General features: G+C 51.3%; 1 protein-coding gene and 1 long non-coding RNA gene across 3 annotated transcripts in view; both read left to right on the top strand.

The window, feature by feature from the left end:
* Nucleotides 1–3,644: 3,644 nt before the first annotated feature.
* LOC147579671 (uncharacterized) lies at nucleotides 3,645–9,654 on the top strand. Its single transcript, XR_015251997.1, has 4 exons — nucleotides 3,645–4,600; nucleotides 5,485–5,662; nucleotides 6,938–7,072; nucleotides 8,487–9,654. It is a non-coding gene; the product is annotated as an uncharacterized LOC147579671 (long non-coding RNA).
* An 8,867-nt stretch (nucleotides 9,655–18,521) lies between these two features.
* The window catches only part of RCOR1 (REST corepressor 1), a 132,414-nt gene continuing 124,704 nt past the window's right edge, over nucleotides 18,522–26,231 (top strand). Inside the window, exons 1-2 of one of the 2 annotated variants that reach the window (XM_086708760.1) lie at nucleotides 18,522–19,056; nucleotides 19,131–19,190. In XM_086708760.1, the coding sequence (XP_086564886.1) occupies nucleotides 18,750–19,056; nucleotides 19,131–19,190 (367 nt within the window). In that variant the 5' untranslated portion in view covers nucleotides 18,522–18,749. The remainder of the gene's footprint in view (nucleotides 19,057–19,130; nucleotides 19,191–26,231) is intronic. The other variant, XM_086708761.1, reaches the window with a different exon arrangement.

Genomic DNA, 26,231 nt, shown 5'->3' with positions numbered 1-26,231 from the left:
TCTCTGCTCTCCCCTCCCCACCCTTGCCTACCCCCTAGCAGTCAGGGCTTGGACCAACCAGCAGGACTAGCTGGGGGAATGCAGTGAACCCAAAAAGAGACAGGACTGTGTGGGCTGGTGCAGGACCCTTTCTGGGAAAAATTGGGATCAGGTTCCTTTTTCAGGAGCTCCAGGCGCACGTAGGAGAAGCTGGCGGGGCCTCCAGTGCCCGGCAGAGGAGTCTAGAAGTGGCCGGGAGTCCGAGTCATGGAATGTTGGGAGCGGAGGTGGACCCTTGTCACCTAACTTGGGGGCTGGACTGGAGGGTCTGCTGGAAGGTGAGTGAGTGGCACAGGGGCCTCCGGGACCAGCGGGTTTGCGGGTCAATGCAGCGCTGGCCCCGGCGCCCAGCCCGGGATTGCACGGAGCAGCCACTTGATGAAGGAACAAATGAATGGATGAGTGAACGAATGGAAGAGAGCAGGAGGTCTGAGCTCAGGACTGGAGCCACCAGGGAGGTGGGCCCACCTGTCCCGGCGAAAGTGCCTCAGGAGGGGCTCTGGGGGTGGGGCTCAGATTCCCACAGCCCCAGATTCCCACAGCCTGAGGGAGGGGGGCTCCGTGTCCTTGGTCCACTGGGAGATCATCTGGATTTGATCAAGGCTGCAATTGTGTTTAGGGATTCAGCTGTCCCCTGCATAGCAACTGCCAGGCAGTTTCTCTCAGAAGCCACAGCTGTCCTCCAGGGAGGGACAGGTGGGGTACAGGGGGGCTGCCTGCCCACTCAGGAGCTCTCTCAGAGCACTGGACAACTCGGGGCCCAGGACCCACCAAGCGGGGACTGAGGCCAGGGACCAGCGGCCAGCCCTGCTCCCTGTGATCTGTGTGGTCTGGGCAAGCACTTCCTCTTTCTAAGTAACGTCACGTAGCCTGGGCTAGGATACGTGACAGTAACAGGCTCAGAATCTTTGTTTTTTTTTTAAGATTTTATTTTTAAGTAATCTCTATACCCAGTGTGGGGTTCAAACTTACAACCCCGAAATCCAGAGTTGCCAAAACCAAGACTACACTGTATGTTAACCAACTTCAATGTATTAAAAAAAGAAAGAGAAAAAAGAAATAACAAATCTGGTTTATAATAAAACAAAAAAAGAGTTCCATGCTCTACTGACCGAGCCAGCCAGGTGCCCCCAGAATCTGTTTTTAAACTATTGCCTACAGATTTTTTTTTTTTATATATAATAGCCTTATTGAGATATAATTTACATACCATAAAATCCACCCGTTTAAAATGTATGATACAGGAGCACCTGGGTGGCTCAGGCGGTTGAGCGTCCGACTTCAGCTCAGGTCATGATCTCACGGTTCGTGGGTTCGAGCCCCGCGTCGGGCTCTGGGCTGACCGCTGGGAGCCTGGAGCCTGCTTGGGATTCTGTGTCCCCCTCGCTCTCTGCCCCTCCCCCACTCACACTCTGTTTCTTTCTGTCTCTCAAATATGAACAAGCATTAAAAATAAATTAAAAATAAATACATAAATAAAATGTAGGATCCAGTGGCTGGGCAACCATCACCGTTTGAGAACATTTTCATCATCAGATAGAATCGTTGTGCCCATTAAGCAATCACTGTCTCTTTTCCTTATTCCCCCAGCCCCCAGCAAGCACCAGTCCTCCTGCCTGTATAGATTTGTCTATTCTGGACACTTCATGTAAATGCAATCATACATGGCTGTTTGTGACTAAATGCTTTCCCTTAGCATAATGTTTTATTTAAAAAAAAATTTTTTTTAATTAATTAATGAATTTGTTTGTTTTTAATTTTATTTGAATCCAAGTTAGTTAACATATAGGGTAGTATTGGTCTCGGAATAGAACCCAGTGATTCATCACTTGCATCCCAACAGGTGCCCTCCTTGGTGCCCGGCACCCACTTAGCCCACCCCCCCCCACCTCCCCTCCAGCAACCCTCAGTTTGTTCTCTGTATTTAAGAGTCTCTTATGGTTGGTCTCCCTCTCTTAATCTTATTTTTCCTTCCCTTCCCCTATGTTCATGTGTTTTGTTTCTTAAATTCCACCTGAGTGAAATCATACAATATTTGTCTTCCTCTGACTGACTTCCTTAGTGTAATGTTTTCAAGTTCAACCACTCTATAGCCTGTATCGATGCTTCGTCTCTTTTCATGGTCGAATGATGTGCCATCATATGAATAGACCACATTGTCTTCATCCATTGGTCAGTTGAGGGACATTCAGTTATTTCTACTTTTTAGTTATCATGAAAAATGCTGTTATGACTATTTGCATACAAGTTACACACACACATATATACAGTGTAAACACGTATAAATGTTATGTGAACATATGTTTTCTCTCTTTTTTAAAATAGATTCTGAGTTTCTTTTTTTTTAATGTTTATTTATTTTTAAGAGAAAGAGACAGAGCGCAAACTGAGGAGGGGCAGAGAGAGAGGGAGACACAGAATCCGAAGCAGTCTCTAGGCTCTGAGCTGTTAGCACAGCCCGATGCCCGGCTTGAACTCACAAACCAGGGGATCACGACCTGAGCCAAAGTTGGACGCTTAACCGACTGAACTACCCAGGCGCCCCTGAATTTCCTTTTTTTTTTTTAAATTTATTAATTTATTTTGAGAGAGAGAGAGAGAGAGAGAGAGAGAGATCAAGCGGGGGAGGGGCAGAGAGAGAGAATCCCAAACAGGCTCTGCACTGTCAGCACAGAGTCCGATGCGGGGCTTGAACCCACGAATCATGACATCATGACCTGAGCCAAAACCAAGTGTCAGTCCTTTAACGGACTGAGCCCCCCCGGGCGCCCCTGGACATGTTTTCATTCCTCTAGAGGGTATACCTAGGAGGAAGATTTCTGGGTCTTATGGTAACTCTGTTTCACTTTGTTTTTTTTAAGATTTCTTTTTAGAGAGAGAGAGAGAGAGTGTGCTTATGAGACAGAACAGGGGAAAAGGGCAAAGAGAGAGAAGGTGGGGGGGAAATTTCTAAGCAGGCTCCATGCTCAGCACTGACCTGGCTGTGGGGCTCAATCCCATAAGCCTGGGATCATGACCTGAGCCAAAATCAAGAGTCAGATGCTCAACTGAGGCACCCAGGTGCTCGCATTAAAAAAAATAGATTGTGGCATATGCTTTTTTTTTTTTAAGATTTTATTTTTAAGTAATCTCTGCATCCAACATGGGGTGTGAACTCACAACCTGGAGATCAAGAGTCACACTCTCGGGACGCCTCGGCGCTGCAGTCGGTTGAGCGTCCGACCTCGACTCAGGTCATGATCTCGCGGCTTGTGGGTTCGAGCCCCACGTCAGGCTCTGTGCTGGCAGCTTAGAGGTGGAGCCTGCTTCAGATTCTATGCCTTCCTCTCTCTCTGCCCCAACCCGCTTGCGTTCTGTCTCTGTCTCTCTCAGAAATAAATAAACATTAAAAAAAAATTAAAAAAAAGAGGCACACTCTCCACCAACTGAGCCAGCCCAGTGCCCCTCCCCAACCCATCATTTAAAAAAAAATTTTTTTTTTCAATGTTTATTTATTTTTGAGAGACAGAGACAGAGCATGAGCAGGGGAGGGGCAGAGAGGGGAACACAAAATCCGAAGCAGGCTCCAGGCTCCGAGCTGTCAGCACAGAGCCTGACACGGGGCTTGAACCCATGAACTGTGAGATCATGACCTGAGCCAAAGTCAGACACTCAGCCGACTGAGCCACCTAGGCACCCCGTTACCATGCATTTTTTAATGGTGAAATAACTAAGGGTCATTTTCTTGCTCTTGCTCTGTGTCTATCATGGCTGGGTCTCTCCTCCTCTCACTCCAGGATTCAGGCGGATGTGGCTTCACTGGTTGCCATGCAAGGGGGGAGAGAAAGAGGAAGGGTTAAGTCACCTGCTCTTAGAGCTCCACCCAGAGATGATGCGTGTCACTTCCACTCACGTTTCAGTGGCAAAAGGAGTCTCCCAGCCTACCTAGCTCCAAGGACATATGCAATCCTCCCGTGTGTCTGCAAGGAGTAAACACTCTTAATGACTCATAGGAGTGAAATGATGTTCTTTCCTGCAGGACTTCTCAGTGCCTTTACTGTGCTGTGGTTCACTGTCCCATTCTGGGGGGGAGTGGGATGCAGCAGACAGAGCAGCCCAGACTTACTCAACTGGAGAACTCTTTTCTCCTAGAGCTTCTCACGCGATGAGCATTCCCTGGAACCCCCTTTGGGAACAGCCGCCTTGGCTGGTGGCCACTTCCTAGAGCAGGGAGGGCAAATTTTGGAAAAGTATTACCTAGTATATATTTTAGGTTTTGTGAGCCACATAGAGAAACTACTAGGCCCTGCTGTTTTGTTTTTTTTTTTTAATTTTTTAAAAACATTTTTATTTATTTTTGAGAGACAGAGAGAGAGCGCGAGCAAGGGAGGGGCAGAGAGAGAGACACACAGAATCCGAAGCAGGCTCCAGGCTCCGAGATGCCAGCACAGAGCCCGACGCGGGGCCCGAACCCACCAACCACGAGATCATGACCCGAGCCAAAGTCGGACACCGAGCCACCTGAGCCATCCAGGCACCCCTGGGCTCTGCTGTTTTAATGCAAAGGCCGCCAATGTAATATGTAAACAAATGGGTGTGGCTGTGTGCCAATATGAGGTTATTTGTAGGTACTGACACTTGAATTTCATGGAATTATCTCGTGTCAGAAAGAGAGGGGGCGAGAAAATCCCAAGCAGTTTCTATGCTGTCAACACAGAGCCCGATGCGGGGCTCAAACTCACCAAACGTGAGATCATGACCTGAGCCGAAATCAAGAGTCGGATGCTTAACAGACTGAGCCACCGGGCGCCCCTCAAAATAATCTTTTTATTGATCTTTCTCAACCATTTAAACATGTAAAACCATTCTCAGCTCACGGCTGTACAAAAATGGTGGTGGGCTAGCTTTGGGCCCAAGGGCAGTAGTTCGCTCGACCTGTCCCAGAGGCTGAGGCCCCGCCTGGCACTTTCACCTGGCATTTAACCTCCTACGTATTTCTTAGCTTCATCTGCAACCGCGTCTCCACACAGAGCCTGCGAGCGGGCCGAGGTGGACAATTTTCAGAAACAAATCACATTCTTTCACTCCCAGGGGGCCTTTGCACAGGCTGTTCCTCCTGCTGGGAATGCCCTTCCAGGTCTTCGAGGTTTGGGAAACGTGGGGCTTCATTTGACCAGGTAGAATAAGAAGCTTCCAATGCTGTTGGTTCCTTCACACCAAAGATGCCTTGTTTGTTACATTATGATTTTTTAAAATCCTTATTTTGAAATTTTTTTAAGTTTATTTATTTTGAGAGAGACACAGCAAGTGTGCATGGGGGAGGGGCAGAGGAGAGACCATCTCAGGGACTCAGACTCGCTCAGGAACCGTGAGATCATGACCTGAGCTGAAATCAAGGGTCCAACGCTTAACCGACAGAGCCACCCAGGAGCCCCTCTGAATTCTCATAAATGTGTTTGTTTCCAGGTAGGCCATGAGATGAGCTTCTAGAGGACAGGTCCCTCCAGAATTCTGATCTCCAGGCCCAAGGGAGGGAGACCCTCATGGGGTCAGGGCTGCTGACGAGTGAAGGGAACAGGACTCGGTGGCCTGGTCAAAGATGCTGACGGGGGGGAACGGGCTTGGAACATGCAAGTTCCGGGAGGTTAGTCTGCTCGCAGCTGGATGGGAGGGGGACATGATACATGGGTTTTCAAGGTGATGCTAGGGAAGGGAGGCTTGGTGTAGTTCAACAGTAGGGAGCCTTGGGGGGTTCTTGAGCAGAAGAGTGGCTTAATAGTATTACTATTTGGGGCAAGGGCCCTTCCTGGCTTTCGAGGCATTCCTTGGAGTGTCCAGATGAAAGTCCTGAACAAGCCATTGGAAGGCCCACGTTCAAGTTCGGGTTCTGCCTTTCAACTTCCTGCGAGGGCCTTTTCCTCCTGGGGCCTCACCTTCCACATCTGTCAAATGGGAGCAATGACTCTTGCAGTGGGGGCCTCCTGGGTTTGCTCTAAAGGGCCAAATAAAGCCTTGTCTCAAAGGACATGTGAAGAGCAGAGAGGCAGTCTTGAAGGATGATGCTGACGGCACAGAAGTCTCGTTAGTGGGTATTGATATGTGCTAGGCACCGCGGGGGTGGTGAAGGCCAGGAGGGGGAGGGCACAGGCTTGCAGAGAGCTGGCCTGTTTCCGTGTCCCCGGCCCCTGGCGCAACTTGGGCACCCTAGGTGTGCGGCACTGGCGTGAAGGGTGCAGAGGCCTGAAGCGGGGTGTGGATGGGAGCGGCTCGGATCTCTGCGAGGTTGCTCTGAAAGAACCACAGCAAACCGTGGCATCGTCCGCACGCGCCGTGCCCCCGTTCTCTAGGAACCGGACATCGAGCTCCCTGTGGCAGATGACATTTGGGCCTGAATCCGAGCCGGAAGGCCCCCTCGTTTTACAAATGGGGAAACTGAGGCCAGCAAGTGTCAGGGATGGGCTCAGGGGCTCTCGGGCAGCCAGAGGCAGGCCGGTCCTGGCCCAGGCTGGGGCTCCACTGGATTCTTCCCCAAGGGTCCCGCCCAGACACTCCCCTGCAGCATCAGAGAGTCCCGGCCACCGTGCCCTGTCCCTGGGAGACACAGATGCCAGGACGTGCGGGGAGTTGGTGCCGCTAATTAGTCGCATCATTCTTGGCATCTCACACAGCCTCGGGGAACTGGAGAATGTCATTGTCAAAGTATTTTTGAATATTTGCCTTCTCAGCAAGTAGATACTGTGAGAACACTCTGTCTTCCATTCGGGCGGATACTAACAAAAATAACAAGCACCGTGAGCTAGAAGGATCTGGGAGCTCGGGAGACAGGCCCGGAGGAATCCCTGGTGCCGCCAGCCACAGCTGCAACACTCTGCCCTCTGGGCCTCGTGTCCTACCCTAAACTGGCTCATTCACTCTTCAGATATTTATGGAAGCCTGGTGTGTGCCCTGTACTTCTCTGGGCTCTGGAGGAACAACTGTGAACAAAACAGACAGGAATCCCTGCCCTCAAGGGGCTGCCGTCCTAAGAGGGAGTCAGACAGTACAAATCAATAAGGTAGGCTAGCTGGGGGAGCGTGCAAAGGAAAAATAAAGGGTGTTGGGTTGAGGGGCGTGGCCTTCTTCGAGAGAGTGGTCAGGGTGACTCGCTGAGAAGGTAAGATCTGAGTCAGGGACTGAAGGAGGTGAGGAGTGAGCCCAGCAGATTTTTGGAGAAAAGGATTCCTAGCACAGAGGACAGCAGGTGCAAAGGCCCTGTGGTCTGGGGATGCTTGGTTGGTTTGAGGATCAGTAGGAAGGCCAGTGGTGCCAGAGCTGGATGGTGACACAGAGAAGATGAGATGACAAGACGGTGTCCGACAGGTCACAGGGGCCTGCTGCGGAGGGCCTTGTAAACCACCGGAAAGCCTGTGTTTTCATTCTGAGTAAGGTGGGAGCCACTGGAAGATTTAGAACAGGGGAATGACATGATCTGTTTTCTGCTTTAACCATGTCCCTCTGGTGCTCATGAGTCAATGGCAGAGGCAGACGGGCCCGGGTGAGAGGTGACGGGGTCACAGCAGGGTGCAGGCAGTGGAAGAAGGAGAGGGGCTGGTTTCCACATGTTTCCGTGGCAGAGTGGACGTTGGATGTGGAGTGTGAGAGAGAGAAGCCACGATTCCTCTGGGTTTTGGCACAAGCATGTGGGAGAAGAGGGGACGTGTCCCCGAGATGGGGCCCGGGGTGGGCTCAGTGTTGTGACGTGTGTGGTGCCCATGGGACAACTCTGGGCGGACCGGAGCTGGTGGCTGGGCTTGAGGGTGAGTCCCGGCTGGAGATGACACAGATTCGGGAGTCACTGGAGTCGAGGAGTTCTTTAAAGCCAGGAGCCCGCCTGAGGTCACTGAGGGGTGAACGAGAGCAGAGGCCTGGGGCTGGGACCATGACAGCAGCATCCCTCTGTCCCGCACAGGGCAGCACCTAGGGGGGCTCGGCCCAGATGCCGATTTCCACATCGTCACAAAAGCCACGGGGGTGCTCAGGCCCCTCCATCCCAGACCACTGCCTCCTCCGGGACCTTGGGCCACCACCCAAGAATCCAGGGCATGTCCTTTAGGCAAGAGCGGCGGGTGGGAATGCCAGGGGACAGAGTGCAAGGTGTGAGGCTGTGTCTAGGTTCAGGGTCACCCTAAGCTACCCATTACGGCCCAGCATCCCCTGTGGGTGGGCTCCTGCATTGAATTGGAAGGCTGAGTTCCAACTTGGATCCCTCAATTCTTTGTGCGTGCCTGTGTGAGTGTGTGTGTGTGTGTTCGAAATGCACGTAACAAAATTCACCATTGTAACCATTTTGAAATGTCCAGTGCAGTGGCGTTAAGGACATTCACAGGGCTGGGTCACCACGTCTGCTGTCTGGTTGTAGAACTTCATCGTCAATGGTCGGACAAGACCGCGCGTACCCATTAAACATGACTCCTATTTGTCCCCGCCAGGGCCTGACGACCACAAAGCTAGCTTCTGCCTCTATGGATTTGCCTACTCTGGACATTTCGCAGAAGTGGAGCCAGACCCCGTGTGACCTCGTGGGGCCGGTTCCATTCCTGCGGCATCGCATCGGGTCAAGGTCATCCATGACGCAGCCTGTGTCAGGCGTGGTTCGTTTCTTGTCAGGACTCGGTCCCCCATTCTTGGTCGGTTCTGAGTTGGACAGTCCCCACCCTGCTTCATCAGGCGGCCTTGAGGATGGTTAAGTGGGATAGGAAGAAGCAGGTCCCCGCGTCACAGCGCAGAGGGGCGGGGTCGGCGCCCACAGCATGGGCAGGAGCCGTAAAAGGGGCTCGTGGGTGCTTTGGGGGGGGGGGTTGTGGCAGTCGGCTTTGCCGTCAGCCAGCCTTCCTCCCGGGCGGGGGTCGGTGACCACGCGGCCATCTGGGCTTCCGGGGTTTGCTGCGTTGTCTGTCCTTCCGCTGTCTCTGTCTGTTCTGGTTCTGTGGGCCCCGGGCGGGACTGAGGGTAAATGGATAGGCTCTACCACCGTCTTTCCTCTCCTTCTAAGAACTTCTGAGGTTTCCGAAGCAGCCCTTTGGGACGGGCCTCATGCCCTCCTCGGAGGGGAAGTAGGGGCAGGGAGGCCTCCCAGAGGAGAGGGCCGTGGCCAGGTGACCGAGTGGGGCTGGCCTCGGTCTGTGCTCAGAAAATGCGGGGCATTTGGTGAAAGGGCTCTGATGTCCCTCACTTTGCCCCCCACCCCCTTCAAAGGACGCCTCCCTCCCGGGACACCCATCCAGAGGCCACCTGCACTGAGGCCCACCGTGTGCCGGGCCAGCAGGGGAAGATGCCAGTGAGCTAGCCGTGAGGGCAGCAAGAGAGGAAGGACAGTGACTCTGGGGGTGGCCCCTCGGGTCACGACAGCCCTTCTCACGCCAGTGGCCACAGCGGCTCAGCGGGCCTTGCCTCCACCTGCGTCTCCCCCGGCAGCACCCCCGCTGGCGCCATAAGGGGGACACAGGTGTACCGTCCCCGAGGCCAGCCACCGGCCAGGGACTGAAGCACACCCTGAGCAGGACAGACCTGGGCAGACAGACAGCTGGCCCCTGTGCCAGGGTGGAGTCTAGTGAGGGAGTGTTAAGGGGACAAAGAGGGCTGTAACTGTCATGGAGATAAGGCTGAGAGGGGGGCGGTGGGGAGGGAGGAGGGGGGGAGGCGGGCTGCTGGAGGTGGGAGGTGGGCATGCTCTCTGAGGAGGTGCCCGCTGAATACCGTGGAGGCAGCCTGTTAAGATCTAGGGAAAGGTGTTCCAGGCTGAGGAACAGCCCACAGTCTGTGCAAAGTCCTGGGGGCAGGAGGGGAGGGAGAGGCGGGGAGTGGAGGTCAAGGAGGGAGGGGGGCCACGTCCTGGGGGGAGGGCAGCAGGAAGCCCCCGGGGTGTTGTGAGCTGGAAGAGATCCCTGTTTCCAAGGCGATCTCTGGCAGTCCAGTGACTGGGGGATGAAGCCCTGGGAGGGAGGGGACCAGCCCAGGTATGCGGTGTGTCTGGCCCCGGGTTGGGGGGTTGGGGGGGGGGAGGCTCCACGTGGCTCTCCTGAGCCTGGCCCAGTGGCGGTGACCTGTCCCCAGGACTGTACGTTAACAGACCTCTCAGCACGGGCCCTCCCCCCTCCCCCACCTGCCAGGACCGTCCGTCTCTGCTGTGTCTCAAGGGGAATCTATGGTCGGCCTTCTCTCATCTGCTGTCCTGTGGGGGAGGGGGGCTGTCACTCCCGCCGTCACTCCTGTGGGTAAGGGGTGGGTCCTCACAATGGAAACCGCAGGCTGGAAGGCGGTTTCTCTCTGAGGGTCTAAAGGCCCCGGGTGCGGCCAGAAGACAGCCTGCCAGCCGGCCTCTGTCAGCCACAGGGCTACCTGGGAAGCCAGAGCCAGGCCCCGTGTCTGTCCCCAGCGATATGTTTATGCTCTGGCTCGGTGTCGTTTAGGTGTCCCGGGCTGACCCCACGACCAAGTCAGCAGTGGTGATTTGATGAGCCCCTGCGCGTGCGTGAGGCTCCGTGCCGAGCCCGGATCCCAGACACCGTGGGCCACAGGTGCAGCCTCATGGAGCTTAGTTTCCAGGGGGAGGGCAAGTGCCACCCATCGGTCATTGCAATCGTGATTAGTGCCAGATGGGCTGGGACAGGGGCCTGAGGTGGTCACAGAGGTCAGAAGAGCGCTCGGAGAAGGTGGCCTGTGAGCTGAGCCATGAAGGGTACACAGCCTGCTAAGGGGAGCATCTCCTGGGCAGCCCTGTGGAGGCAGAGGTCTCCAAGATGGGACTGTAGACACAGACCTGGGGCCAGGGGACCGTGGCCTCCATGTGGAGACTTGCCTTGGCCACATTTTTTTTTTTTTTTTTTTTTTACATCTTATTCTGTTTGTTTCATTTGGGAGCCCGTGCTTTTAAGTGCACTTTTTATTAAAAAATTTTTTTTTAATCCTTATTTGAGTGTGTGTGTGTGTGTGAGAGAGAGAGAGCATGAGTGGGGAAGGGACAGAGAGAGAGAGAGAGAGAGACAGACAGACAGACAGAATCTGAAGCGGGCTCTAGGCTCCGAGCTGTCAGCACAAAGCCCAATGCGGGGCTTGAGCTCAAGAACTTTGAGATCATGACCTGAGCCAAAGTCAGACGCTCAACTGACTGAGCCACCCGGGTGCTCCATTGCCTTGGCCACCTTTGAGGCCTGGGGTGGGGGTCTGTCTCTGCTGGTCCTTCCATGTGCATGTGGCCCCTTGAGGGAGCCACCCTGGGAGGCCTCACCCTTACCCCAGGCCTGCAGCTACCCCCCAAGTCCTCTGCGGGGGGGGGGGGGGGCTTCTCAGGCAAAGAGTAAAACCTTCCAGGTGGTATTTCAATAATGAGTGGGGTGGCCTGGGCCAGAAAGGGCCTGGGTCTGCTTCCCTTCCTGAGTCCTGCCCTGCCGACAGACTCCGGCTCCGGTCTCTCCTCCCGTAACTGCACAATGGACACCTGGCCAAACGGGTCTGTGGGATGAGGGTCCTCGAGTGGCCGTCCTGTGGTCACCTGGTGAAGCCAGCAGCACCCAAGGAGGCCGTGGTGGAGCCAGATGGGGAGATGTCCAGGCCCTGAAGGGAGGATCTCCCAGCCTCCCCCTGCACACGAGGGGTGCAAACAAAACAAAATCTGTAGGAACGCCAGGATACCTGTGATGTATTCTCTGTGTTTCCTTCCTCTCAATTCCTCTTTGTTGTTTAATCATCTCTACTTCATTGGGATAGGATTCATATACCATACAATTTACCCATTTAAACTATACAGTTCAGTCGTTTTTAGTGTATTCACAGAGCTGCAAAACCATTACCACAATCAATTCTAGAATGTTCCATCACCTCAAAAAGAAGCCCCGTACCCATCAACAGTCACTTCCTATTGCCCTATTCCTCCAGCCCCTGGCAACCAATAATCTTCTTTCCTTCTCTGTGCATTTGCCTGTTCTGGACATTTCCTAGAAAGGTGATCAGATATAATGTGGTCTTTTGTTACAACTTTTTAAATGTTTTTATTTTATTTTTGAGAGAGACAGAGAGAGCGTGAGTGGGGGAGGGGCAGAGAGAAGGAGACACAGAATCCGAAGCAGGTTCCAGGCTCTGAGCTGCTGTCAGCACAGAGTCCTACGTGGGGCTCGAACTCACGGACCGTGAGATCATGACCTGAACCGAAGTCGGACACTCAACCAACTGAGCCACCGAGGTGCCCCTAGTTTTGATTGTTTTGATTAGATATCTGGCAGTGGAATTGCTGGGTCATATAGTAACTCTATATTTAACTTTTTTTCCCCTTTTGTTTTCGGTATTTAACTTTTTGAGGAACGGCAGACTGTTTTCCAAAGTGGCCGCACGATTCCACATTCCCAGCAGCAGTGTGTGAGGGCTCCAATTTCTCAACATCCTCACTAACACTTGTTATTATCTCTTTTTTTATTATAGCCATCCTGGTGGGTATGAAGTGGCATCTCACAGGAGTTGTGATTTTCACTTCCCTGATAGCTGATGTTGAACATCTTTTCATGTGCTTATTGGCCATTTGTGCATCTTCTTTCGAGATATGTCTGTTCAGATACTTCACTCATTTTATTTATTGTTATGTCTCATTTATTTTTTGAGAGCAAGAGAGACAGAGCACGAGTGGCGGAGGGTCAGAGAGAGAGGGGGAGACACAGAATCTGAAACAGGCTCCAGGCTCCAAGCTGTCAGCACAGAGCCCGACGCGGGGCTCGAACTCACGAACCGTGAGATCGTGACCTGAGCTGAAGTCGGCCACTCAACCCGCTGAGCCACCCAGGCGCCCCACTTCACTCATTTTAAAATGAGGTTGTCTTGGGGCGCCTGGGTGGCGCAGTCGGTTAAGCATCCGACTTCAGCCAGGTCACGATCTCGCGGTCCGTGAGTTCGAGCCCCGCGTCAGGCTCTGGGCTGATGGCTCGGAGCCTGGAGCCTGTTTCCGATTCTGTGTCTCCCTCTCTCTCTGCCCCTCCCCCGTTCATGCTCTGTCTCTCTCTGTCCCAAAAATAAATAAAAACGTTGAAAAAAAAAATTAAAAAAAAAAAATAAATAAAATGAGGTTGTCTTTTTATTGTTGAGCTGTGAGAGTTCTTTATACATTCGTGATAAAGTCTCTTACCAGGTGTGATTTCAAATATTTTCTCCCATCGTGTGGACCGTCTTTCCACTTTCTTGATGGTATTGTTTGCGACACAAAAATTTTAGATTTTGATGAAATCTGATTTATATACTTCTTTTGGTCCTTCTGCTTTAAGAAGCCTTTGCCTAACTCAAGGACACAAAGACTTGCTCCTGTGTTTTCTCCTAAGAGTTTTATAGTTTCAGCTGTTACAGTCAGGTGTATGATCCGCCTTGATTTATTTGTTGAGTTATGAACACATCAAGTAACAAGATCTGGAGGTGGGTCTAACGTCTCTGTGATTTGGGAGATGAGTGTACATTCTATTCTGAGCTCTTTCCAACAATTGTAATGTGATGAAACAGTACCATGAATTCTATGAGTGTCAGAGTCACAGCCATTGCTAATACCACCTACATTCATAACTGAAGAAAATGTTGGATTTCAGCTAAAGGTTCATAATTCTCCTCCCAGGTTCACAGTCCCCCTGAATTCTATCCACAGACTGCCAGCTAAGAACTCCTGGGATGGCTAAAATTCCTGCCTCAAGTCTCAGTTTTTTTTTTTTTTTAAAGGTTTATTTATTTTTGAGAGAGAGACAGAGCGTGAGCAGGGGAGGGGCAGAGAGAGAGGGAGACACGGAATCCCAAGCGGGCTCCAGGCTTCTGAGCTGTCAGCACAGAGCCCAAAGCAGGGCTCGAACCCATGAACTGTGAAATCATGACCTGAGCCGAAGTCGGACGCGGACCCGACTGAGCCACCCGGGCGCCCCGAGTCTCAGTTTCTGGACAGTCTTGATGGCTTAAACCCTCCCAGGCTTGGCTTCTGGGCTGTTTTCTTACCACCCCAGCTCCGGTTCCCTTTGTCCTCTGTCTGGCTCCAGACTTGGGGAAGCTATCTCTCACCTAGCAGAATTTTCTAACAAGGCGAGGCTGCACAGCTGTGTGGCTGAGAAGTGCGGGATCCTCCACTGGCCGGATGACTTGACCCCTAGGTGCCTCAGTTTGCTTACCTGCAAGGCACGGAACCGGTCATAAGTGTGTTCACCTGATGGGCTTAGTGGGCTGATTGAATCAGTGCAGGATTTCAAGGCTGAGCGCAGAACCGGGCACACAGGTACACCCTCAAGACCAGCTATTATCGGTAAGTCTTTCACAGGGGAGGGGGGAGGGTGCTGTTTCCTCTGCTTACATATTCTTTCCTTGTTTTGCACCAGGTTAATGCCCAGTTATTTGTACCAGGAATCTTTAAGTTCTAACAGAAACTGAAAATAACCTAAAAAAAATTTTTTTTATTGAAAAAGTTTTTTTTTTTTTTTTTTTTTTACTGTTTATTTTTTGAGAGAGAGAGAGACAGCGCAAGCAGGGGGGGGGCAGGGAGAGAGGGAGACACAGAATCTGAAGCAGGCTTCAGGCTCTGAGCTGTCAGCACAGAGCCCGATGCGGGGCTTGAACTCACAGACGGCGAGATCATGATCTGAGCTGAAGTCAGACACTTAACTAAGCCACGCAGGTGCCCCCAAATGCTCAACTTTAAAGGGCAGCATTTTAGGCCCGGTTGAGAGGGTGTAGGGAGGAGAAGAATTCAAAACTTCCCATCAGGCCTCAGCTCTCCTCTTTCCACAGGCTGGTTGGGGAGGGTTTGTTCCCTTGAGCAGGGCCTAGACTAGCCTGGGCCACATACCACAGGGCGCCTGAGCACAAGTCCTGGGAACCTGGCCCACCTGCTCCAATCAAGGTCCTCTCCGAGAGGCTCCAAGCTTTTCTGGGTCTTAGAGACAGGCTTTCTCCTAAGAGGGTCTGAAAAAGTTTTGGAAAGGGCAGTGATTGGCCTGGTTCGGTCATGTGCCAATGCCTGAGGCACTCACCGCAGCCAAGGGGCTGGGGAGGTCTGATTAGCCAGGCCTGGGTCACGTGCTTGTCAGGTTCTTCCCCCCGCCCCCCCCCCCCCCCACCAGCCAAACTCCTGAAGGAGGATGTTGGGGAGGAGCTTATGCTGGGGAGATGTCGGGCTGATAAAATTCAAAGGCCTTTCCCCCTCTTGTAGGGCTTGTATCAAGTGTTGGTCAGACCTCTCTCTTGTTTCAGGAATCTTCCCCTCACCAGGATTGGCTCCTGCTCTGTGCACCAACAGCACTCTGTACCCTCTATCATCCACTTTTCACTCAACACATTTTTAATGAGCACCTGCTATGCATCATGCACAGAGCCTGGAACCAGGGAGGGGATGGAGGTTGCAAGGGGACCAGAAGGGAGTGGCCTGTGGGGTAGGAGAACCAGGCATCCTGAGGTCTAGAAAGGTCAGGGAGTTTCCAGAAGATGGAGTAGTGGACTCAGGTGCTGTGGAAGAAGAGCTCAGGGAAACCAGTAAATGATTGCTGGCTTCAGCAGCCTGGAGGTTGTGAGTGACCTCAGCAAGAATTAAGAGTAGGGACACAGCCTTCCTAGGGTGGGGTAAGGAAAGACTAGGAAGGAAGGAAGGGGGTGGAGAAGGCAGGTATAGACACATCTTTGGAGGTTTCTGTGGGGTTAGTAAAGAAATGGGGAGGAGGTTCATGGGACTTGGGAGCAAGGGAGAGTTATTCCCTTTCTTTGGAAAATGCTGACTCAGGGGAAAGAGAGAGCTTGAGGGCACAGGAGACCAGCAAGGGGAGGGCAGTGGGAAGTGGGTGCCTGAGATCAAGATCACAGTGGGAGAGACTAAAGCGGAGGCGGGGGGGGGGGGGGGGGGCGCGGGGTGGGGGTGGTAGGTGGGGAGGACTTGGGCCAGTCTGGAGGCCAGAAGAGGAGAGAGATGCCATTTGATGGCCTCAGATTTCTCGCTGAAGAATAAGGAGAGGTCATTGGCTCCGAGTGAGGGCGGAGGGCAGAGGAGCTGTGGGAGGTATAAGGAAAGGAGAGAAGGTGGGGATGTATGGGTCTCAGAGAGTGGGAGAGAGTGTCACTGAAAAACATGGTCGGGCTGCTGACTGTGTGGCGGGCCAGTTTGAAGTCTGAGGTCACAAGTTCCCAGTCACAAGAGTCGTGTGGATATCCCACACAATAGGTAGGGGCAGGAAAGGGCTTTTCATAAAATTGCAGGGTTCCCTACGGTGGAGGAAGATCAGGGCCGGGGAGGTGGACTCTATAAAAATCCATTAGGCCAGGAAGTAGTTAACTATTATCTGTGTTTTTCAGATGAGGAAGCTGGGAGGGTCAAGGTCAGTATGGTATCCATGTGGCTTTGGGTTCAAACTAGAAAGGGGCCTGGCATATGTTGAAGTAACTTAGGTGTTAATATTTGTTGAAAAAAGTGAATGGTTGGATAGTCCAAAGATGTAACCACAGCCAGGAAGTAGCCCAACCTTGGGGTTTGGTGGGTGGCACTCATGACCCGTGTCATGCTGTCCTTGCTGCCCTAATAAATGACTCAATATCACCTTTGCGCTGTTGTAGGCTAATCATTCCAGGGTCTGATGGTAGAACTTCACAGGACACCAAGTGAGCAGGGCAGAGTGGTGTTAACCTCATTCCTTACACAGTGCTCACCTCCAGATGAGTCACAGAGGCCCTCAGCCAGGTGGCCCAGCCCCAGAATGCCTCCTCTGGTTCCTAACCCTGGGCTTTGCCGTCTGGACCCTACCCAGGCCAGCTGGTGGAGGAGTATCCCAAGGGCACACATCTGTACCGCCTGGGGCGCTCCAATGAGAGGGGCATCCTTTTAGGGGGAGTCCTGGAGATGAGACCCTGAACTTGGTGCCAGCCGGCTCCTCCTCCGGGAGGGCTCCTAGCCATTGAGGCAGAAGTGATCGTGGTCACATCATTGAAGTTAATAATGATGGTTCATCCTGCATAAAATGTGTTAGAGAACACCCTGCTTACTAAGGTTTTAAAAACATAAAACTCCAGATTTCTCCCTGTAGCTATTTATATCTTGAGCTGGTGTAAACTGTCCCCTTATACAGCTCAGGTTTGAAGCAACTTAAAAGTAACTTAAAAGCTATCCGTTGCATTAAAAAAATTATTTATAGACCTTCTCGTCTCCTAATTATGCAGGAGCAGCGCGCTGTTTGGGGGGGGGGGTGGTGGAGGTGGGACTGACGAGGACTTCCAGGGGAGTCCCACGCTCCCCCCAAACCCCCACCCAGCGGTAAAGCAGCCCCCGGGCTGGTGGGTGATCACACTTCAGGCAGGGATGTCTCGAGCTGGGTCGTGCTCTCCCTTGCTGGGTGCTCGGCGTGGATCAGGGGAGGCAGGGCAGGCAGCAGATCCGGAAAAGTGGCTCTTGCCTGGGAGGAAGTTGACCCTCCTCCACTACCAAGGGCTTGGGATGAAAATAGCTTCTTCCTCTTTACCCTTCCTGGCCCCAGCCCATTTCTATAAGTCCTCCTCCCCATTTCTGTAAGTGTCCCCTCCCGCAGGGACGATTCGGTCTCTTCACTGAGGACTAACCGGCCCTCAACGATGGCAAGGGACCCGGGACCCGGACTTTGCGTCCGGGCAGAGGCCGCTCGGGACCCTCCCTCCGGTCCCCTTGGACGCGGCGCGCCAGCGACTGGGGCAATTGCGGCGACTTCCAACCTCCCCCAACCCAATTAGCAGAAGCCTCCACAAATACTCTGAGCACAACCCCCCCCCCCCCACCCCGCTGCTTCCTTTCCCTTCGGGAGACTGTCACCTGGGAACCCTGCCCCCTGCAACGGGGACCCGCGGCGCTGAGCCGCCGCCAAATCCCTTGGGAAAGGTGGGGGCGCAATTAGTTTCTTCCAATTAGTTTCCCCTCTTTGTATAGAACCCATTCAAACTGTGGCTGTAATCCTCCGCGCGAAGGGGAAAATAGTCCCGACCTTGCATTCAATTTCTGTTCTCGTGTCGCGCATATTTTACTTTTTCAAGCCAACTGGACTCTCAGAGGGGCCCTCCGCGGAATGTGGGGGCCGAGGCTGCGGGTGGTGCGCGCAGGTGAGGGGGTGGGGGCCGCAGCGGAGGGAGGGGGCGGGGAGGGCAGCTAACTCCTCGCTATTGCCTAGAGAGATGGATCATGGGGCGTAGAGAGATTGCAAACCTCAAACCACGTACAGCGGGCGATACGCGTCAACCGAACCTGACCAACGGAAGCCCGGAGCCTCCCCCTCCCCGCGCTCCCGCCCCCGTCCCTTGGACAGACGGGCTCGCCGAGCCAACCGCGCTGCCGCTCGCTGTCCGAATCCCACACAAGCCAATGGGAGCGCGCGGGGGGGGCGGAGCCAGCCCGCGTCGGGTTGGGCTGCGCGCGGCTTTCCCCCCCCACCCCCGGCTCGCCCCAGGCCCCGCCCCCCCCCCCCCCCCCCCGCCCCAGCCCGCTCGCGGCTCCCGGAGTAGTTAGTGCCAGTGAAGTGCGGGTGGCGATGAGAGCGAAAGTTGCGCTCGGCTCGGCGCTGGGGGCTTGAAGCCGCACCGCGCTCCGCCCGCCCGGCCACCCCCGGCTCCGACTCGCGCCCGCGGGTTCCCGCCGCGCCCGCCCGGCCCCGCGCCTGCCCGCGCTCCTCCCCCCCCCCCCCCGCCCGGCGCCCCCTCCTCAGGAGCCGCGGGGCCCCGCCACTTTCGCCCGGCCCCGGCCCCCGCCGATGCCGGCCATGGTGGAGAAGGGCCCCGAGGTCTCAGGGAAGCGGAGAGGGAGGAACAACGCGGCCAGCTCGGCCGCCTCGGCCGCCGCCGCCTCCGCCGCCTCCGCCTCGGCCGCCGCCGCCGCCTCGGCCACCGCCTCCGCCTCGGCCGCCGCCGCCGCCGCCTCCGCCTCGGCCGCCGCCTCGGCCGCCGCCGCCCCCAATAATGGGCAGAATAAAAGTTTGGCGGCGGCGGCGCCCAATGGTAACAGCAGCAGCAACTCCTGGGAGGAAGGCAGCTCGGGCTCGTCCAGCGACGAGGAGCACGGTAGGTGGCAGCCGCCCCGCGCCGCCCCCGCGCCCGCCCGCCCGCGCTGACCGCGGTGCTGTGCTTCCCCGCAGGTGGCGGCGGCATGCGGGTCGGACCCCAGTACCAGGCGGTGGTGCCCGACTTCGACCCCGGTGAGTAGCGCCCCCGGGCCCCGCGACCCGAGGGGGCGGGGGCCCCCGGACAACTTTCTTTTTGTGTGTGTTCGCCCTGCTGTCCGCGGGGAGAACAGCAGGGCGAGGACGGGGAGGGGAGCACACACCCGAGCGTGGTCCGCGAGCGCGCCCCGCGCCCCGGGGAGGCTCAAGTCGCCCCCCGGTCGGGTCGCTGCCGCCTGGCCCGCTGCGCCCCCGAGGAGCGGGGCGGCGTCGGCCTGGTGGGGGGGGGGGGGGTCCCGGGGTCCCGGCCGGCTGCGCCTCGGCCGGGGGTAGGGGTGGCGGCGCTGGAGAGTTAGCGTGCTGCGAGCGCCCCGGACTCGGGACGCCCTCCGACCCCTCTCTGCCCTGCCAAATGTCGCAGCACTTGCCTTTTTCTCTTCCTGCTGGCCCCCGGGCTTCTGCGTGCCCCTGCCTCCCCTCCCAGCTTGGGGTGAGGGGGGAGTAGAGAAACGACCCCCCCCCCCCCAATTCAGTTAAGAAGTGTGAGCTTCCCAGAGGGCGCCTGCCCGGGGAAGAGAGGCTTGCTCGTGGCAGTTCGATTTTAGGACCTATTTGTAAATGTCCGTGTGTTTCCTTTTTTGTTTTGTTTTGTGTTTCTTGAAGGAAGGGGTTGTGAAAAGAATAGAACCCTGGGAAGCTTTAGCCTAACGAATTATTTCCACCTCCAAGAGATCCCTCCACCCTAGAATGGAACATTTACTTTCCTTGCTGCTGTTCTGCGTGGAAGCAAATTTAAAGTGGTACCAGAAAAAATCTAATCAGACAAAGGAATTCGTCAGATTTTAGTGCATGAGATTCTAGCCCGGCTCTCCATGAGACTGTTCTTTAAAGATTGTTGGCATAGAAGATGTTCGAAAGGACATGGGTTTTATGAAATAAAATTCGAAAGAATCTTGCAGAAGTGGAGCTAACAGTCTTTCTGGTTGGAGGGCTTTAGAGCAGGAGGGTATCTAGGTTATACCACTAGTTTATTTGAGAAAATAAATGCATAACTGCCTTTCCTTGGAAACAAGACTGCAGGAAATTGCAAGGATCTAGTCCTTGAGAAAGGAGATCGCTCTTGAGCTGTTATTAAGGTACTGAACTCTGGGCGTTCTTTGAAGTGAAAATACACAGGGATCCCTGAGTGAGCTTTTGGGCACTCTGGGAATAAATGACCTTGCCCATAGTTGCTTTCTAAATTTTAGTCTGTTGATTTAAATCGCTTACATTCATGTAGTCTTAACACCCAGGTTTGTATTCCTTTTTAATTCGTGTTAGTCTTTTTGATCGGTTCCCCTTCCCCCACATCTTCCTTTTTTGGTAGTGACTTCTCATTGACAAGAGTGACAGATAGAACTGGGAGACCAGGCTTTTTCTCTTGTGTGCATGCCTTCTCCATTCCTAGGTTGGCCACCAGGGGAAGCATGCTGTTTTTTGGTTACAGTTGACCCTATCTTCATTTTGTAGGTCAAGTCCATCTTTGTTTTAATACACAGAACATAAAGCATAGGTTGTCACCAAGTTTCTCACATAGATTAAAAAAAAAAAAATCAACTTGCCACGGATCTTTTAGTAAGTTGGTCGATTTTTAGTACGTTTGGGTTATGTTGGTTTTGAAAGCTTTACTTAAGTATGTTGGATGTGACTAAGGAAATGGCAACAGCAGGAATTAGATTTCTGATCTTCTTCTAAGTATCGATGTCAGTAGTGAGCCTAGCTTTGGGTTTGTTCTTTTCTTTGAAATGGCAGATATGGTAGGTTCCTTTCTTGAGCTGCCCTTGTATTTTTCATGGACTAGGTACCAGCATGCATTTGCTAGAGACCTGCCACTCTAAAAGTGAAACATTGTAAATGTTCTGCATAGTCTGGCTGCCAATGGGTTGGGTTGTGGCATTAACATTTACAGATTGCCTATTTTGTGTTGTTTTAAGCTGGAAGGGAATCTAACTGGTATGAAATAGTTTTAAGCCCTCTTTTGCCAGTCTGAGCAGCAGGACAGATTCATAGATGGGGCTGAAAATTGTGGGACCTTATTGTTTCTCAGTGAGTTTTTTCAACGTGTTCTTATATGGAACTTAAGATCTAAGGGGAGAGGAGACTTCCATTTTGGAGTAGAAGTGGCACACCATATTTGTTTCCTCCCCCCCTCCCCCCCCCAAAAAAATGTTCTTAGGTCTTTAGACTGAACAGTTCTTTCCATGAGTGTAAGCTAGGAGGAGTATGGAATTGAGATTGGGATTGTTAGTGCTTTGTCCTTTCTCCCTGCCTGAGTTTGGAATGCATTTTTTTTTAAACCAGAATTTTGAACAAGTGAGTGTGAAACTCTTCAGAGAGCCCTTTTTTCTTTCCTTTCTTTCTTTTTTTTTTTTTTAAACTCTCTGATGAGTTGGAGTCCACTGTGAGTGGAAGAAGTTGATTTTAATTTTTTTTAAGTCAGGTTTCATTTACCCATATTATCCCAAATTGAGCCTATTTAGCTTTGAAAGCAAATGGTTGAAGCTGGGAACATCTGATACTCCCTGCATAGTCCAAAGAAGATCCATTTCTGTCGGCCTTTACAAAATAGTGACTGAAACGGATGGGGCTCTGTAGCCCTAAAATACCCATTAGGTTTTCATAATCAAATTAAGACCCAGACTAGATGAGTGGCCTGTGGCATAACTTGGCAATTTAAAATACCATCTATGTTTACAGTGATAGGAGAAATTTTATCAATTAGTTTTGAAAACAGAGACCAGAATGTAGTTCTACATCTTTAACTTAGGCTTTGTTCCCACGTATGGTGTCCAGATTGCCGTTGTGTATGTTGTCATTGGTGTCTTAGAATTTGGTAATCGTAGAATAGAGTAAGAAGGAAGAATGCTTATTCTGTCCTACTTCTGGTAAGTTATTTCCTATATGTACTTGCAAAGCATAATTTAATTTCAAATGAGTAGTGTTTTTCTATATAAAGATGTGAATGTTTTCCATGATCTTACTGGTATGCACGCAAGGCAGGAATCTGGAGCCTATATATTTCTACCACTGTTCGGCATTCTCGCTAGAGAAACACAGTGACAGGATTTTAAGGTTGACTCAAGTTCTTTGTTTTCTGAAGCATGTGTTTTTATGTCAACTTTCATCCTGTGTTGGTTGTCAGTATCACAGTTCACTGATACTAAAATTATGACTCTTAAAGAAGTTGTTATTGGTAAATATTTTTGAGATAATAGTCCTTTAAAAAAGCAACCTGTATTTGTACACTGAATCCAGTTTCATCAGATTTGAAATTTTGGGTTGTCATTGGCTCAGCTTGTCACTTCAGAGTTGATTTCTCTTAGTAAAATGCGTTTATGCTTTAATGTGGAATAATTTTGCTGAACAGGGGGTCTTGGCCTGTTTTTTGTTTCTTTTTACTGCTGGTTCTGTGTCCTTGACCACATTATTTTCTATGCTTTAGTTTCATTGTAAAAATCAACTCTATAGATATTCTTTTTTTTTTTTTTTCAACGTTTATTTATTTTTGGGACAGAGAGAGACAGAGCATGAATGGGGGAGGGGCAGAGAGAGAGGGAGACACAGAATCGGAAACAGGCTCCAGGCTCTGAGCCATCAGCCCAGAGCCCGACGCGGGGCTTGAACTCACGGACCGCGAGATCGTGACCTGGCTGAAGTCGGACGCTTAACCGACTGCGCCACCCAGGCGCCCCTCTATAGATATTCTTAAATTCACAAGTTATGGTGGTGATTGTGTTGTGATTTAGACATACTTTGAGGCAGTGTTCACTCAAATGAGAGGTTAGGGTAATGATAAATGCTGTGAGATCAACTTTGTTAAGTAGTGTGGTGGGGAGACACCTAAATCTAGTTGTCAGGAGATTGAATGCCCGATCTCTGTGACTAAGCAGGTGGTAAAAAGTGGAGCTGGTCATTTTATCTTCAGGAACCTTGGTTTCCTCCGTCATGAATCGGGGGTTCTTTGCATCCCTAATGGTCTAGGATTGTATCAGTTACAGTCCTCTTTGTAATTTCATGTTTCTTTCAGAAGCAGTGTAGGGTAGACAGCTTGGGCGGTGAGAATTGTCAGACCTGGGTTTGGGTCCTGGCAGTGTCTCTTGCCAGCTCCGTTTTGACCCTGGGCAAGTTCCTTCACTTTTTTTCTTTTTTTTAAGTTTATTTATTTTGAGTGAGAGAGAGAGAGAGAGAGAGTGTGTGCGTGGGTGCATGCGAGCTCGGAGGGGCAGAGAGAGACGGAAAGAGAGAGAATCCCAAACAGACTCCTCTCCGTGAGTGCGGAGCCCGACTTGGGACTCGAACTCAGGAATCATGAGATCGTGACCTGAGCTGAAAGCAGGAGTTGATGGCTCCACTGACTGAGCCACCCAGGCTCCCCAGGTTACTTGAGTTTGCCTTTATCTGTAAAACAGAGAATAGAACTTTCTTCGTCAAGAGAAGGAATTACCTTACACATGTGAAATGCCTAGCACTGTGCCTGACGCACAGTGAATGCTAAATAAACATCTCCTGGTGTCCTTATTTTAATTGTCATCCATGTGACTGGGGTTGCCAACCAGTGGTCCTTGCATTACCTGCTTTACTTGGTGGGAAGACCGGGTTATGATGAAAACATTGACTTGAATGCAAGTTGTGCGCTGAGATATTTGAAGATGATTGTTTTTGAGTCCCATGTATTTGCTACGATTTAGGGATATAAAGATAGAGAAGGAGTCCAAAGCATTTGTAGAGCAGAAAAGAATACTGAGGACCAGAGAGTATAGGTAATTCAGGTCAGGTTTCTAGATTGTACTAAAGATACCTTGAATCCGTCCCCAGGCCGGGAGAGGTACACATTAACTAGGTTCTGAGCCAGGGAGTTTTTACTCCAAACTTCCAGGTCCTTGTCTCTGAGAGTTAGTGTTTTCAAGGTGGCGTTCTTTTACCACCGTACTCCCTTCCTGGGGTGACGACTGTCATTCAGAGGTTAGCTGGTTGAAGCTCACCACAACATAGTTGTTTTAAAATCAGTGTTAATTTGTACTGAAGAAATCTCGGCTTACTTTTAGAAAGCCATTTTCCTTGGTATTATAAGGTTTTGCAGGGCAGTTGAGTTGAAAAAGTCTGAAGTCTTTGGAGATGAAATATCAAAGTTGTATCCAAGTTACTGTATTTTTCCCCAGGTTGTCGTCTGTTGTTTTCTTCTTTACAACATAGGTTGTAATTATGGTTTAGCTCTCATTTCTGAGCTTTTCTTCAGAGGTTCCATGAATGTTGTAAAAAGAAATAGGCTTGTTTGTCACCTACTCTGATGGAAAACAGTGATCCTTGTTCAGGTGTATGTTTTAAGTTTGTATTTCTATTTAAAACAGAACTTTAAGTCACTTTCTGGGAGAGGAATCTCTGTACCAGCGTAGTAAAAGTCTGAGTAAGGTACGGCTTGGGGATGGAACACTGGTTTAGTCATTTGGACTGAGTTAATTTTCCCTGCAGCTTTAAAGAGCAGTTGTGGAAAGTAGGGTTATAGTTGCAGTGTAACAGTTTCTTCTGTTTTGTGTTTTGAACGTTTCATTAATACATCTTGGGGCGTGCCGGTGGCTCAGTCAGTTAAGTGTCCAACTTTGGCTCATGGGCTCAGGTCATGATCTCGCGGTTTGTGAGTTCGAGCCCCGCGTTGGGCTCTGTGCTGACAGCTGGGAGCCTGGAGCCTGCTTCGGATTCTGTGTCTCCATTCTCTCTGTTCCTCCCCCACTCGCTCTCTGTCTGTCTGTCTCTCTTAAAAATAAGCAAACATTAAAAAAATTAAAAAAAATACATCTTATCTAATGTGTTGAGTTTCAGAAGAGTTTCCTTTGTTGAATCTTAAAAATGGAATATTTTGAAGTTGATTTAAAAAGCATTCTCCTAAAATGTTTGAGAGAAATCCGTATTTTAGAATGACATTAGGATGCTATTTAAATGAGATGTTAACAGTAATCCCTAAAACTCCTGTTTTCAAATTAGGCAAATTCTTTACAGATGTGGGTTTTAGTAAAAATTTCATACTAGACATAATTTTTGAAGTTTTTGGATTTTCCCTCCCTCAAAGTAATGAGAGTAAAAATTAAAATGTCCATCTAACCCAGCCTTCCTTTGTCCTAGATAAGGAAAATAGGGGCTGGGGAGATAAAGTGACTTATATTTGTCTTTCGGTACCTAACCGTTGAAAGTACTGCAAGGTAGACTGGAGACCATAGGAGGTCAGACTTCAACCTTGTGTTATTTTAGATGTTTTAAAGCCTTGTTACTGGGTATGGCAGTTGGGAGCAGTGATATGTGTTTATAATTTTAGAACCAGAAGTAACAGTTAAGCTTTTCATAAATTGAAGTGACTGGATAGTTATTATGCATAATTTGAATATCTTTGATTATTACCATAGGATAGGACAGAATTATAATGATAGAGTTATTTTTAAAAAAATAAACATTGAGATAGAACAGGAAATAATACACGTCCCCACCACTGTGATTAATACTTTATATATTAGGCTGTATTTGCGTCAGGTGCAGCTAAAGGCTAATTCTTCCCCTCCCTTCACTAATTCGAAGTTGATTTACGTTTTTCCTGTGATAGTTCATTTGCTTCCTCTGAGAAGCATATGCTAAGCTAGGATTAGATTTGCAAGAGATTCATAGGGGTAAATGCCTGTGAAGGGTAAAGAGGAGAGGAAGGTTAGGTGGCAAAAGCCCCTCAGACTGGATGTAGGTGCGACAGCCCCGAAGGAAAGCAGAAAGCACAGTGATGGATGGTTGGATCCCGGCGCCTGAGGCTGGGATCCAGCTTGGAGAAAGCCTCAGCCGCAGCAGATTGCTTGTTGGAGGAGCCCATTGGGCAGGGGTGGCCCTGCTCTAGAGTGTCTGCTGGGTTCAGGCATTGGCCTGGCGCTGGTGTGTATGCTGCAGTGGGTCCCAGAGGTGCCAGGCCGATGGGACTGCCAGCTAATGAAACATCTCTCAGCACTTCTCTCTCGAAGGGAAATCAGAGCGGCCGGCTCTCAAGGCCTTCAGAATTCCCGTGCATGT

The sequence above is a fragment of the Puma concolor genome, chromosome B3 (genome assembly GCF_028749965.1).
Source record: "Puma concolor isolate L17-30 chromosome B3, mPumCon1.1.hap2, whole genome shotgun sequence".
NCBI lineage: Eukaryota > Metazoa > Chordata > Mammalia > Carnivora > Felidae > Puma > Puma concolor.
Note: the sequence above shows the minus strand (reverse complement) of the source record. Positions and strands in the feature narration are given on the sequence as shown.